Below are 15,055 nucleotides of genomic sequence, written 5' to 3' on the forward strand. Positions count from 1 at the left end.
TTCTGGTTTCTCCCAGAACGTCAAAGGAACTTCACATGTATCAGGGATAGGAAAGACCTAGGAATCAATGATTTAAGCCACACATCAATTTTTCTAAATAAAGCTATTCAACACCTATCATGTAATTTGTTCAATTCAATTCAAGGTGTTTGTCCTTCATAATCAGGCTGAGTATATTCAGAGAGCAGTTGATACTAATTGGTAGCTGTAAATAAACACATGTATCCTCCCCATGGATACCAGAGCAGATCAGTGTGCTTCCAAACATGATCTGCAGTTTTGGTCTGGTCGCCAGGTCCTTCCACTTCACTCAAAACTAGATTTTACCAGTATCCATGAGGATTTCCACTGATCTAGTAGCTCTAGAACTAAAACAGAAGGTCTTTAACCTATCCCTGCATGTGGCTCAAACAGCAAATGATACAGCTCAAGTTTATAGAATATACAGATCAGTATAAATTTGTTGACAAAACTGCCCTTGACCCTTTACTATACAGCTGTGGAAGAGTCTGTGCAGTACCTATGCATCTTGTTATACCTAAATAAACACTTCAAGAAACATGGAATAATCAATAAATTTAAAAGCTCTCATAAAAATATGCTCAATGTTATTAGCTATTAGGGAATTGCAAATTAATACCACGAGATATCACCACACACCTATCAGAGTAGCTAAAACAAAGAATATGGCAATACTGATGAGGATGCTGAGAAACTGGATCATTCACATATTTCTGGTAAGAATGTACAATGGCACAGCCACTCTGGAGAACAGTTTGGCAGCTTCCTTAAAAACTATACATGCAACTACCTTACCACCCAGAAATTTACCTGAGAAATGAATATTTATGTTCGTGCAAAAACATGTAAGTGGATGTTTCTAGGAGCTTTATTCACAACAACCAAAAACTAAAAACAACCCACTGGGCATGTCCTCCAGTGGGCAAATGGTTAATCAAACTGTGGCACCTTCCACCATGGGCTACTACTCAATAACGAAGATGGAATAAACTCTCAATACATGCAAGCAACCTGGATGACTCTCCAGAGAGTTATGTATGCTAAGTGAACCAAACCAATCCTAGAAGGTTATATACTGTAGGGTTTCATTTATATAACATCCTTGAAATTAGAAAATTGCAGAAATGAAAAATAGGTTAGTGACTGCCAAGGGTTCAGAGGGGTGGGGGTCAGAGAGAAGTAGCTATAAAGGGGAAACATGAGAAACCCTTGTAGAAATGAAAATATTCTGTATCTTCAATGTGATGTTTTACTACAGTTTTGGAAAATGTTACAATCAGGGGAGAAATACAAAAATCTTGTAATTTTATAGATCCTTTATACTCCAGCCCCCTTCACTGTCCTTTCTGTTGTACTTGTATGCATTCCATTCACAAACATTATAAACCCCACAAGACAATGTTATAGTTTTTCTTTTGAATAGTCATATATTTTAAAGAAATTAGGAAGAAAAGAATAGCTTTTCCTCTGCTATCTCTATTCTGCCAAGTCTATCTGGTTATTTTTTATTTCAGATATTGAATTTTACAGTTCTAGACTTTGTATTTGGTTCTTTTCATTTGTATTTTCTGTTTTTCTTCTTATGCTTATGGAAAAGAATTTAAAGTCATTTCTGATCAGTGGAATGCTCTATTAGAATTATGGGATGGTAGGTGTTATTTTTCACTTAAAAAATTTGCCCTCACAAAAACAAATCTGAAGTGTTTACATATAAAATGCCCTAGCTCCTTCAACAAAATGTGACTAATGAATATTGTCACATTTTTCTGATGCCTAAATTGCCATGTAATAGAAGGAATTTTAGTCATCTCCAAGGTCTTCCTCCCTAAATTTCTCTGAGGATCCTCAGTTGCTTACTCTTTTGTTAAATTAAATTTATTGGAGTGATACAGGTCGATAAGATCATGTAGGCTTCAAGTGTACATTTCTATGATACCTGATCTGTATATTGCATCGCATGCTCACACCCACAGTCAAATCGTCTTCTGTTACCATGCATTTGGCTGTGCCACTGTCCACTCCTTTCCCCCATCCCTCTTCCCTCTGGTAACCACCATATTGTTGTCTGTGTCAATGAGTTTCAGTTTTATATCCCAAATATAAGTGAAATCATTTTGTTCTTAGCTTTTTCTGACATTCCTTTTAGTATAACATTTTCAAGGTCCATCCATGTTGTGACAAATGGCAATATTTCATCTTTCCTTATGGCTGAGTAGTATTCCACAGTATATATGTATTACATCTTTATCCAGTCCTCTATCAAAGGACACTTTGGTTGTCTCCATGTTTTGGCCACCGTGAATAATGCTGCAATAAACATAAGGATGCATATATCTTGCAAATATGAGGGGGAACCCTCCCAAAACAGAATTTATTTACAAAAAATTGTGTATTTATTCTTACATGTTTAAACTTCAGTCACCCTCAAAGTACTCTCCATTTGATGCAGTACAACTGACTGAGATGTTTTTCCACTGCTCAAAACAGTTTTTGAACTCATTCTGATGATTTTTAGTGCTTCTATTGTTTTTTGTTTTCACTTCTTCCACATCAGCAAAACATTTCTCTTGAGGACTTTTTTTAATCCAAGAAAACAAAAACAAGTTGCTCCAGGTGAAATCAGGTGAATAAGAAGTGGGGGGGGGCTCATGCCATTTTAGGTCAAAAACTGCTGAACACTCAGTGTGATGTGGTAGGTTTGCTTGCAAATCATCCATCATGAAATGGGCAAATGTGTTGAAAGAGTCTTCAAAAAACATTCACTGAAACTGAATGCAGCCTCTCACAACAATGTCAGCTAGTATGATACGGATGGGTTCCAAGGACACTCCCTTAGCTGGGGAAGCCTGTGCTACAAGAGGCCCACCCTCCAGAAGATAGTTCCAGTTTTGGGGGGACTCCTCTTGTAAATGTTTTAGAGTTTTTCAGGCAGACACCCAGAAGAGGAATTACTGGGTCATATGGTAACTCCATTCTTAATTTTTTGAGGAATCCTTATATTGTTTTCTATAGTGGCTGTACCAGTCTGCATTCCCTCCAACAATGAATGAGGGTTCCTTTTTCTTTCCAACCTCTCCAACTTGTTATTTACTCAGTTGCTTACTCTTACACAGTAGTCTATTTGTTTTTCTTCTTCATCTCATGCCTCTTGCTAACATACTGAAAAACTATTGGACTTTCCAACACATTCTTACTGTGACAATTTTCAAACACACAGATCATTCCAAAGACTACAACAATAAGTACCAATATCCCCTTCACATGGATTAAACATGTTCAAACATTAGTTTAATTTAAGAAATGTTAAAACTGTTTTGACATTTTGCCACATTTGCCTTACCTGTGTGTGTGTGTATACACACATTTACATATATATAAACATATATATTTTTACTGTCAATTTATAAGTTGCAGCCATCATGTCAGTTCACTCCAAAATGTTAAATGTCACCATGCATACTGTAAAAATAAGGATATAGCAGGTAGATACCCTTTATCTCCTTGCACAACCAAAAGAAGAAGAACAACAAAATTAAAAAAAAATACCAGAACTGTCAGAAAATCGAACTGTACGGAAGTCTGACAATGAAGGAGTTAAAGAAGAAACATTCATCCAGACTGGTGGGAGGGGCAAAGATGGGCAGCTGGAGCAGAGAGGACTCGCAGCCAGGTGGTGGCTAGCAAACAGGCGGTCCTACATACGCATAGGGATAAACTAGGAGGAACAACTGGGGAGCAAGACAAACTGTGTAACCAGAAGAAATTCCCAGCATCACAGGAGAGTTTGTTGGAGAGACCCACAGGATCCTAAAAGGTACACAAACCCACCCACCCAGGAATCAGCACCAGGAGGGCCCACTTTGCTTGTGGGTGGTGGGGGAAATGACTGAATGCCAGCCCAGAGCCCATCAAGCAGCATTGTTCCCTCTTGGACCCCACCCCATATATAGCACCACAACACAGCAAAGTGGGTTGCCCCACCCTGGAAAATACCTAAGGCTCCTCCCCATATTATGTAACAGGTACACTGAGAAAAAAAATATGGTCCAAATGAAAGAATGGATCAAAAGTCCAGAAAAAATACAACTAAGTGAGGAAGAGATAGCCAACTTATCAGATGTAGGGTTCAATACACTGGTAATCAGGATACTCAGAGAAATGGTTGAGTATGGTCGCAAAACAGAGGAAGAAGTGAAGGCTATGCAAAGTGAAATAAAAGGAAATGTATAGGGAACCAAGAGTGAGAGGAAGGAAACCAGGACTCAAATCAATGTTTTGGACCAGAAAGAAGAAATAAACATTCAACCAGAATAGAATGAAAAACAAGAATTCAGAAAAATGAGAAGAGGCTTAGGAACCTCCAGGACAATTTTAAATGTTCTGACATCTGAATCATAGGGGTGCTAGAGGAGAAGAGGGTGAGCAATAAATTGAAAAATTATTTGAAAAAATAATGCAGGAGAACTTCCCCAATCTGCCAAAAAAAAAAAAAAGACTACCAGGAAGTCCAGGAAGCTCAGAGAGCCCCAAAGAAGTTGGACCCAAGGAAGCACACACCAAGGCACATCATAATTACAGTACCCAAGATCAACAATAAGGAGAATCTTAAAAGCAGCAAGAGAAAAGGAGACAGTTACCTACAAAGGAGTTCCCATAAGACTATCAGCTGATTTCTCAAACCTTGCAGGCAAGAAAAGGCTGGAGAGAAGTATTCAAAGTCATGAAAGGTAAAGACCTACATTAAAATGATCTATACAGCAAAGCTATATTTCATTTAGAATGGAAGGGTAGATAAAGTGCTTCCCAAATAAGGTCAAGTTAAAGGAGTTCATCATCACCAAGCCCTTATTACATGAGATGTTAAAGGGACTTATCTAAGAAAAAGGAGATGATCAAAAATACAAACAATAAAATGACACCAAACTCACAACTATTAACAACTGAACCTAAAAAATACAAAACCAAAACCAAAAACAAACTAAATAAACGGCTAGAACAGGAACAGAATCACAGAAATGGAGATCACAGGGAGGGTTATCAGCAGGGAAGTGGAATAGCAGGAAAGGTACAGGGAATAAGAAGCATAATTGGTAAGAACAAAATAGACAGGGGGAGGTTAAGAATAGCATGGGAAATGGAGAAGGCAAAGAATTTATGTGTATGACCCATGGACATGAACTAAGGTGGGGGAATGCTGGTGGGAGGGGCTGTGCAGAGTGGAAGGGAATAAAGGGGAGGAAAAAATATGGAACAGCTGTAATAGCATAATCAATTTATATTAACAATAATAAAACAAGGATACACTTCTACATGACCACAATATTAGTATCATACTTTAGAAAATTAACAATTTTAGAATTTTATCTAATATTCAGTATATATTTAAAATTTCTGAATTTTCACAAGAATGTCTTTTGTAACTTTTTCAAACCTGTACTCAAAGTTGTTGTATCTCCTTTCATCTAGAACATGCTCCATTTTTGTTTTTTTTTCAATGATCTTAGCTTTTTGAAGAAGCAAATTTGGTTTTTGTCACATTATGTATTTACCTTATCATGTCATCATGGCGCTATTTAACTTTTTCCCTATCCCCTAAAAGTTAGCTCTAGACTCAGGTGGGTTATACTTGGGTTAAACATTTTTGATGAAATTCATATGTTGTGTACAACATATTGTACCACCTTAGGTATTAAGTTTTCCAAGCTCTTGGTTAAAATGGTAACCACTACATGTTTCTATTGTACAGGTATATTTTCCACTTTGTAATAATCTGTGGGCTCCTCCTGTGGCACCATGCAAATATCTTATTGTCTGAGAACCTTTCACCTAATGTTTTTAGTACCATTGCTAGCTTGTGACTGAATCATTATTCACTAGAAAATGTTGCAAAAATGCTGAATTTGTAATTCTATTATTCCTTCTACATTTATGATCTGGCATTCTTCTGTTTAAAAATAAAAAGCTTCCTTTTTCCTTCCCATGTGCGCATGCACTCTCTCTCTCTCTCTTTCTCTCTCTCTCGAAGGTCAACAAGGATTCATGGGTTTTTCTTTATTCAAAATTTGTAATGGGGGGTGTGGGGAACTCTCCTAGGAAAGAGAAAGAAAGAGAGAAGGGATCACAAAATCTGTGTATAAACTCTGTCCAAAACTTTGGGTGAGCCCTAAACAATACTGCACAGGGCAGAGAGCAAGCAGCCCAGCTGAGGAGAAAAGAATTGAAATTTATCCTGCCAACTAAGAGATAGGGTTTGTGGTTTTGAGTCTTGTTTTAAAACATTTCAGAAAACATAATAAAACATCCTTAGTCTTTCAGGTTGTATCATTGACCTTCCAGAAAATAAATTTTCAAGAACATTATGCTGTTATAAACCAAATCATTTTTTTTAAATAGCCAGGGGCAGATATTGTTTCTTGAGCACATGAGTTTGAAACCAGATAATAAATGAAAGGAATCCATCAGGTATAGATAAACCTTAACAATAAACACCAACTGGATAATGTGATACCAAATAAAAAATGATTTTGATACATACCTGAATTATTTCATAAAGGTGTATATGAACACTCCCTAACATGGTATTATAATTGTTTTCATTGTCACATTGCATTAGATCCAAGTAAATATTATTTCGCACATCATCTTGACGTCTGGGAACCTTGATTCAAATACATATAAAAAAGCATTAAATTTTCAGTATGAATTTCATATATAATTTCTGAATAAATACGAGGTCTGTCCGGAAAAAGTCTAGCCATTGTTGCTATGAGAACGGTTTGCACAACATCAGTGTAACCTGGCAGCCAAGGAGAGTGGACTGGAATGTGCATGAGTGAACAAAGATGACTTCACTGTACTAGTTGGGGCAGAAGATGCTGTTGAGTGAACATGTGTACCGTATGGCTATTGCATTCAAAATGACTGACAGAGTACAGCAACAAATCTGCATCAAATTTTGCTTAAAGCTTGAACATTCCTCCATGGAAACTATGCAGATGATTCAGAAGACTGCAGCTATGGGAATCTATCTGGTGATGGTCATCATGACAATGTACCCTCTTATGCATCACGTCTCTTGCAGAGTTTTTTTGATGAAATATCAAATCACCCAGGTGACTCAGCACCCATAGAGCCCAGATTTGTTGCTCTCTGACTGCTGGCTTTTCTCAAAGCTAAAATCACCTTTGAAAGGGAAAAGATTTCAGACTATTGATGAGATTCCGGAAAATATGAGGGGGCAGCTAATGGTGATTGGGAAAACTGTGTGAGGTCCCAGGGTGCCTATTTTGAAGGGGTCTGAGACATCATTGTCCTATGTACAATGTTTCTTGTATCTTGCATCTTCTTCAATAAATGTTTCCATTTTTTTTTAAATGCATGGCTGGATACTTTCTGGACAGGCCTTGTACATCCATAAGCTATATTATATTGTGTGCATATCTAATGATTAGTTTTCATGTTATTAAGCTTATACTTTTTCAATCTCAGAGTCACATATACCCTGATGCCAAAAAAAATCAGGATCTTGTTTGTGTCTAATGTCAATAATGGTCTTTTTAAAACAGCCATGCTTGCATTCTCTCTTTAAACTCTACACAGAAGTATGGTTTCAATGCTCTACTGAAAATGTAATATAAAAGGTAATACAATATCTAATCCAAATAATCTAGGTAATCCAAACATCTAATACCAAAAGACACCCAACATCCATTTCAGTCCTTTTTCTTTAATTTTTTGATAAAATATATACCATTGTCTCAACTTGGAAGTTTGAAATCTGTAATACAATACCATATTGATGTCACCTTTAAAATTCATACACTCTTGCCCTGACTGGTGTGGGTCAATGGGTTAGGCATCGTCCCACAAACTGAAAGGTTGCCAGTTTAATTCCCAATCAGGGCACATGCCTAGGTTGTTGACCAGATCCCCAGTTGTGGGTGTGCAAGAGGTAACCATTTCTCTGTCTTTGTCCCTCCCTTTCTCTCTCTCTCCCTCCCTTCCCCTCTCTCTAAAAATAAATAAAATCTTTTTTTAAAGTCCATACACTCTTGCTTATTAGAAATAAATTTCATGCCTCCCCACCCCAAAATTCTAAGTGTAGTTTAAAAAAATTTAAGTGAGATATAATTGACATGTAACATAGCATTACTTTTAGGTGTATAACATAGTAATTTGATATTTGTATATATTGCAAAAGAGTACTACAATAAGTTTACTTAACATCCATCACCACACAGTTATAATTTTTCTCTTGGATGAGAAGTTTTAAGATCTACTCTCTTAGCAACTTTCAAATATACAATACAGTATTATTAACTATGTCACCATGCCACACAAAAGATATCCAAAACATATTGAGTTGGTCAAAAAAGTTCACTTGTAAGACAGTTCTAGTAGCTCTTAGTTGTCTTTAACTTCATTCAAAACAATTTTGTTAGACTATACTGTGGCAGCTGTCATATTAGCATGCAGTTAAAAAATCAAAATCGGTGAATTTTTCTGTAGCAATTTTAATGTTGAAGATGGAAGAAGGTAAGCAACATTTTTGGCATATTATGCTTTATTATTTCAAGAAAGGCAAAAATACAATTGAAATTTGAAAAAAAAAAACAATGTATGGAGAAGGTGCTGTAACTGATCAAACATGTTAAAAGTGGTTTCCAAAGTTTCCTGCTGGAGATTCCTAGTTGGACAATGCTCCACAGTTGGGTAGGCCAGCTGAAGTTGATGGTGATCAAATCAAGACATTAATTGAGAATAATCAACCTTATACCACACAGGAGATCGTTGACATACTCAAAATATCCAAATCAATAAACTTATTGGTGAAAATGAAAAATGTGTCTTTTGTGGAAAAAACTAAACAGACTTTTTGGCCAACCCAGTATCTTATAACTGGAAGTTTGTACATTTCTCCCACCTTCACCCATTTAACCCACCCCCAAAACTCCACCTGTGGCAACCACCAATCTGTTCTCTGTATACATGAGTGAGGCTTGGGGATTTTTTTTTTAGATTCCACATTTATGTGAGATCATACAGTATTTGCCTTTCTCAAACTTATTTCATTTAGCATAATGTCCTCAAAGTCCATCCATGTTGTTGCAAAGGGCAGGAGTTCCTTCTTTTCGTGGCTGAATAACATTTCATTTTTAAAATTGTTTAAATGCATTCATTCATCTGTGGATGGCACTTATCTTTTGTTGTTTCTTTTTCCCCATGTATTGGCTATTGTAAAAAATGCTGCAATGAACATGGGGGGTGTAGATATCTTTTTCAGATAATACTTTTGTTTTCCTCGAATAAAAACCCACAAGTAGAGTTACTGGATCCTATGGTAATTCTATTTTTAATTTTTTTGAGGAACCTCCATACTGTTTTCCATGGTGGTTGTACCAATTAACATTCTTGCTAATAGTACACAAGAGTTCTGTTTTCTCCACATCCTTGCCAATGTTTGCTATTTCTTGTTTTTCAGATCACAACCATTTTAACAGGTGTGAGGTGATCTCTATGGTTTTGATTTGCTTTTCCCTGATCATTACTGATGACAATCACTTTCTCACGTACATGTTGGCCATTTGGATGCCTTCTCTGGAAAAATATCTATTCAGATCCTCTGCCCATTTTTCAACATATTTTATTGATTTTGTTATTACAGTTGTTCCATTTTTTTCTCCCCTTTATTCCTCTCTATCCTGTATCCCCCCTTCTACCAGCATTCCCTGACCTTAGTTCATGTCCATGGGTCATAGACATAAGTTCTTCAGCTTCTCCATTTCTTATACTATTCTTGACCCCCGCCATCTATTTTGTACTTACCAATTATGCTACTTACTCCCTGTACCTTTTCCCCCATTTTCCCTGCTCCCCTCCCTGCTGATAACCCTCACATGATCTCCATATCTGTTTCTGTTCCTCTCCTAGCTGTTTTCTCAGTTTGCTTTTAGGTTTTTTTCCCTATTTTTTTTTATTTTAATCATTGTTTAAGTACAGTTTTCTCCCTTTTACTCCCATTCCAGCCCACCCACCCAACCCTCCCCACTTCCCTCCCATTACCACCCTCCCCCTAGTTTTTGTCCATGTGTCCTTTAAATTTGTTCCTGTAAACCCTACCCATTCTCCCCTGAAATTCCCTCTTCTCTCCCCTCTGGTCACTGCCAGTCTGTCCTGTATTTCAGTGTCTTTGGTTATATTTTGCTTGTTTCTTTGATTTGTTGTTTAGGTTCCTGTTAAAGGTGAGATCATATGGTATTTGTCTTTCACTGCCTGGCTTGTTTCGCTTAGCATAATGCTTTCCAGCTCCATCCAAGCTGTTGCAAAGGGTAGGAGCGCCTTCTTTCTTTCTGCTGCATAGAATTCCATTGTGTAAATGTACCATAGTTTTTTGATCCATTCATTTACTGATGGGCACCTAGGTTGCTTCCAGCACTTGGCTATTGTAAATTGTGCTGCTATGAACATCGGGGTGCATAGGTTCTTTTGTATTGGTGTTTTAGTGTTCTTAGGATATAGTTCCAGCAGTGGAATTGCAGGGTCAAAAGGCAGATCCATTTTTAGTTTTCTGAGGAAGTTCCATACTGTTTTCCATAGTGGTTGTACCAGTCTGCAGTCCCACCAACAGTGCACTAGGGACCCCTTTTCTCCACAACCTCTCCAACACTTGTTGTCTGTTGCTTTGTTTATGGTGGCCATTCTGACTGGTGTGAAGTGGTATTTCATTGTGGTTTTAATTTGCATCTCTCTGATAGCTAGCGATATTGAACATCGTTTCAAGTGTCTTCTGTATGTCCTCCTTGGAGAAGTGTCTGTTCAAGTCCTTTGCCCATTTTTTAATTGGGTTGCTTGTCTTTTTAGAGTGGAGTCATGTAAGCTCTTTATATATTTTGGAGATTAAACCCTTGTCTGAGGTATCATTGGCAAATATGTTTTCCCATACAGTTGGTTCTCTTTTTATTTTGATACTGTTTTCTTTAGCTGCGCAAAAGCTTTTTATTTTGATGAGGTCCCATTTGTTTATTCTTTCCTTTATGTCCCTTACTCTAGGAGACGTGTCAGTAAAAAACTTTCTGCGTGAAATATCTGAGATTTTCCTACCTACGTTCTCCTCAAGGACTTTAATGGTGTCACAGTTTATATTTAAGTCTTTTATTCACCTTGAATTAATTTTTGTATAAGGTGTAAGTTGGTGCTCGAGTTTCATTTTTTTCCATGTAGCTGTCCAGTTCTCCCAACACCATTTGTTGAAGAGGCTATTTTTATTTCATTTTATGTTGCTGCTTCCTTTGTCAAATACTAATTGACTACAGAGACTTGGGTTTATTTCTGGGCTCTCTGTTCTGTTCCATTGGTCCATGTGCCTATTTTTATGCCAGTACCAGGCTGTTTTGATTACAGTGGCCTTGTAGTATAGTTTAGTATCAGGTATTGTGATCCTTCCTACTTTACTCTTCTTTCTCAAAATTGCAGCAGCTAATCAGGGTCGTTTATGGTTCCATATAAATGTTTGAAATGTTTGTTCTATGTCTGTGAAATAAGCTGTTGGTACTTTAATAGGTATTGCATTGAATGTGTAAATTGCTTTTGGTAGTATGGACATTTTGATGATGTTAATTCTTCCAATCCATGAACATGGTATATGTTTCCATTTGTTTGTGTCTTGATTTCTTTCCTCAGGGTTATGTAGTTTTCTGAATACAGGTCTTTTACCTCCTTGGTTAGGTTTATTCCTAGGTATTTTATTTTTCTTTTAGCTATTTCAAATGGGATTTTTTTCTTGATTTCTGCTTCTGCTGTTTCATTGTTGGTATACAGAAATGCCTTTGATTTCTGGATATTGACTTTCTATTCCACTGTTCTGCCAAATTCATGTATTAGGTCAAGCAGTTTTTTTGTGGAGTCTATAGGATTTTCTATGTACACTATCATGTCATCTGCAAACAGTGACAGTTTTGTTTCCTCCTTTCCGATTTGGATGCCTTTTATTTCTTTTTCTTGTCTGATCGCTGTGGCTAAAACTTCCAGTACTATATTGAATAGAAGTGGTGAAAGTGGACAGTCTTGTCTTGTTCCTGATCTTAGTGGGAAAAAATTTTAATTTTTGCCCATTGAGTATGATGTTCGTCATAGGTCTCTCATATATGGCCTTTATTATGTTGAGGAATGCTCCCTCTATTCCCACTTTGCTGAGTGTTTTTATCATAAATGGGTTCTGTACCTTATCAAATGCCTTTTCTGCATCTATTGATATGATCATATGGTTTTTGTCTTTGCTTTTGTTTATGTGATGTATTACATTTACTGATTTGTGAATATTGTACCATCCTTGCATCCCTGGAATGAATCTCACTTGGTCATGGTGTATGATCTTTTTAATGTACTGTTGGATGCGGTTTGCCAGTATTTTGTTGAGGATTTTAGCGTCAATGTTCATCAGCGATATTGGCCTGAAGTTTTCTTTCTTTGTTGTGTATTTATCTGGTTTTGGAATTAGGATGATGTTGCACTCATAAAAAGAGTTTGGGAGTCTTCCATCTTTTTGAACTTTTTGAAATAGTCTGAAGGATAGGGCTTAGTTCTTCCTTAAATGCTTTATAGAATTCTCCTGTGAAACCATCTGGTCCAGGGCTTTTGTGTGTTGGGAGTTTTTTGATTACTGCCTCAATTTCTTTTGCTGTTATTGGTTTGTTCAGGCTTTCTGCTTCTTTTTCATTGAGTCTTGGAAGATTATATTTTTCGAGAAATTTGTCCATTTCATTTAGGTTTTCTAATTTCTTGGCATACAGTTCTTCGTAGTAATTTCTTACAATCCTTTGTATTTCTGTGGTATCTGTTGTAATCTCTCCTCTTTCATTTCTGATTGTTTATTTGGGTCTTCTCTCTTCTTTCCTTGATGAGTCTGCTTAAAGGCTTGTCGATTTTGTTTATCTTTTCAAAGAACCAGCTCTTGGATTCATTGATCCTTAGAATTGTGCTTTTAGTCTCTATGTCATTTAATTCTGCTCTGATCTTGGTTATTTCCTTCCTTCTGCTTGCTCTGGGCTGTCTTTGTTGTTGTTCCTCGAGTTCTTGTAGATGTAGGGTTAGGTTGTTTGTTTAAAATGTTTGTAACTTTTTTAGGTGGGCCTATATCACTATGAACTTCCCTCTCAGGACTGCCTTGGTTGTATCCCATAAGTTTTGGGTTGTTGTGAGTTTGTTTTCATTTGTTTCCAGAAACCTTTTGATTTCTTCCCTAATATCATTCTTGACCCATTCATTGTTTAATAGCATGCTATTTAATCTCCATGATTTTGAGTGTTCTGGATTTTTTTTCCTTGGGGTTGGTTTCTAGCTTCAGCCCCTTGTGATCCAAGAAAATGCTTGGTATGATTTCAATTTTCTTGAAATTGTTGAGGCTTGTTTTGTGTCCTACCATGTGGTCAATCTTTGAAAATGATCCGTGTACATTTGAAAAGAATGTGTATTTAGCTTCTTTGGGATGGAGGGCTCTGTATATGTCAGTAAAGCCCATTTCATCTAGGGTATTGTTCAATGTCACAATATCTTTGTTGATATTTTGTTTGGAAGATCTGTCCATTTTTGACAGTGGGGTGTTAAAATCCCCCACTATAATTGTGTTGCTGTCCATATCTTTCTTGAAGTCCTCTAAGATTTTCTTTTATGTATTTGGGTGCTCCTATGTTGGGTGCATATATATTTACAATATTTATGTCTTCTTGGTGGATTCTTCCCTTGGATATTATGAAATGACCTTCTGGATCTCTCTTTATGGCCCTTTTTTGGAAGTCTATTTTGTCAGATATGAGTATTGCTACCCCGGCTTTTTTTTCCTGTCCATTTGCTTGGAAAACTTGTTTCCAGCCCTTCACTTTCAGCCTGTGGAGGTCTTTTATACTGAGGTGGGTCTCTTGTAGGCAGCATATGTGTGGGTCATGTTTTCTTATCCAGTCAGCTATTCTATGTCTTTTGATTGGAGCATTTAATCCATCTATGTTTAAGGTTATTATTGATAGGTACTTATTCATTGCCTTTTATGTACGTGTGTTACTCTCTCTCTCTCTCTGTTTTCCTTTCTTTTCTTAAAGCAGTCCCTTTAGCATCTCTTGCAGAGCTGGTTTGGTGGAGGTATATTCTTTTACACTTCTTTTGTCTGGGAAGCTTCTTATTTGGCCTTCTATCTTGATTGAGAGCCATGCTGGGTAAAGTAGCCTTGGTTGCAGACCTCTGGTTCTCACTACTTGGAATATTTCTAGCCATTCTCTTCTGGCTTGGAGTGCTTCCATTGAGAAGTCAGCTGTTAGCCTTATTGGGGCTCCCTGGTATGTCACTTCCTGTTTTTCCCTTGCTGCCTTTAATCTTCTCTCTTTGTCTTGAAATTTTGCCATTTTAATTATGATGTGTCATGAGGTGGGCCTCTTTGGGTTCCTCTTGATTGAGACTCTCTGTGTTTCTTGGATTTGTGTGACTTTTTCTCTCATCAAATTAGGGAAGTTTTCCATCATTACTTTTTCAAATAGGTTTTCTATCCCTTGCTCTTCTTCTTCTCCTTCTGGTATCCCTATTATACGGATATTATTACGTTTCATATTGTCTTGCATTTCTCTTAATCCCTATTCATTCCTTCTGAGCCTCTTTTCCTTTTCTTGCTCTTTCTGGGTGTTTTCTTCTACTTTGTCCTCTAGCTCGCTAATCCAATCTTCTGCTTCATCTATGCTGCTTTTCATTCCGTCTACTGTGTTCTTCAGTTCAGAAATTGTATTCTTCATTTCCTCTTGGCCCTTGTTTAGAGTTTCTATTTCCTTTTTCATGTTGATGTAGTTTTCAGTGAGTTCTTTGTAGGTTCCCTGTAGTTTCTGGTGGCTCATTGTGAGTTCATTGAGCTTCCTGACGATCATTGCTTTGAACTCACTGTCTGATAGTTGAATTGCCTCTATTTCATTTAGCATTCTTTCTGAGGCTTCCTCCTTTCCTTTCATTTGGGGATTGTTTCTTTGTCTTCCCATTGTCTGTGAGACTGCTCTTGTTAGCC

General features: G+C 37.1%; 1 protein-coding gene across 1 annotated transcript in view; it reads right to left on the minus strand.

Moving 5' to 3' along the window:
• The window catches only part of C2CD6 (C2 calcium dependent domain containing 6), a 94,356-nt gene that overhangs the window by 62,203 nt on the left and 17,098 nt on the right, over positions 1-15,055 (minus strand). Inside the window, exon 5 of the mRNA XM_045847592.1 lies at positions 6,557-6,679. Within this exon, the coding sequence (XP_045703548.1) occupies positions 6,557-6,679 (123 nt within the window). The remainder of the gene's footprint in view (positions 1-6,556; positions 6,680-15,055) is intronic.

This window comes from Phyllostomus hastatus, unplaced genomic scaffold, assembly GCF_019186645.2.
Source record: "Phyllostomus hastatus isolate PE091 unplaced genomic scaffold, TTU_PhHast_1.1 phas_contig_57, whole genome shotgun sequence".
In the NCBI taxonomy this organism is placed as follows: Eukaryota; Metazoa; Chordata; class Mammalia; order Chiroptera; family Phyllostomidae; genus Phyllostomus; species Phyllostomus hastatus.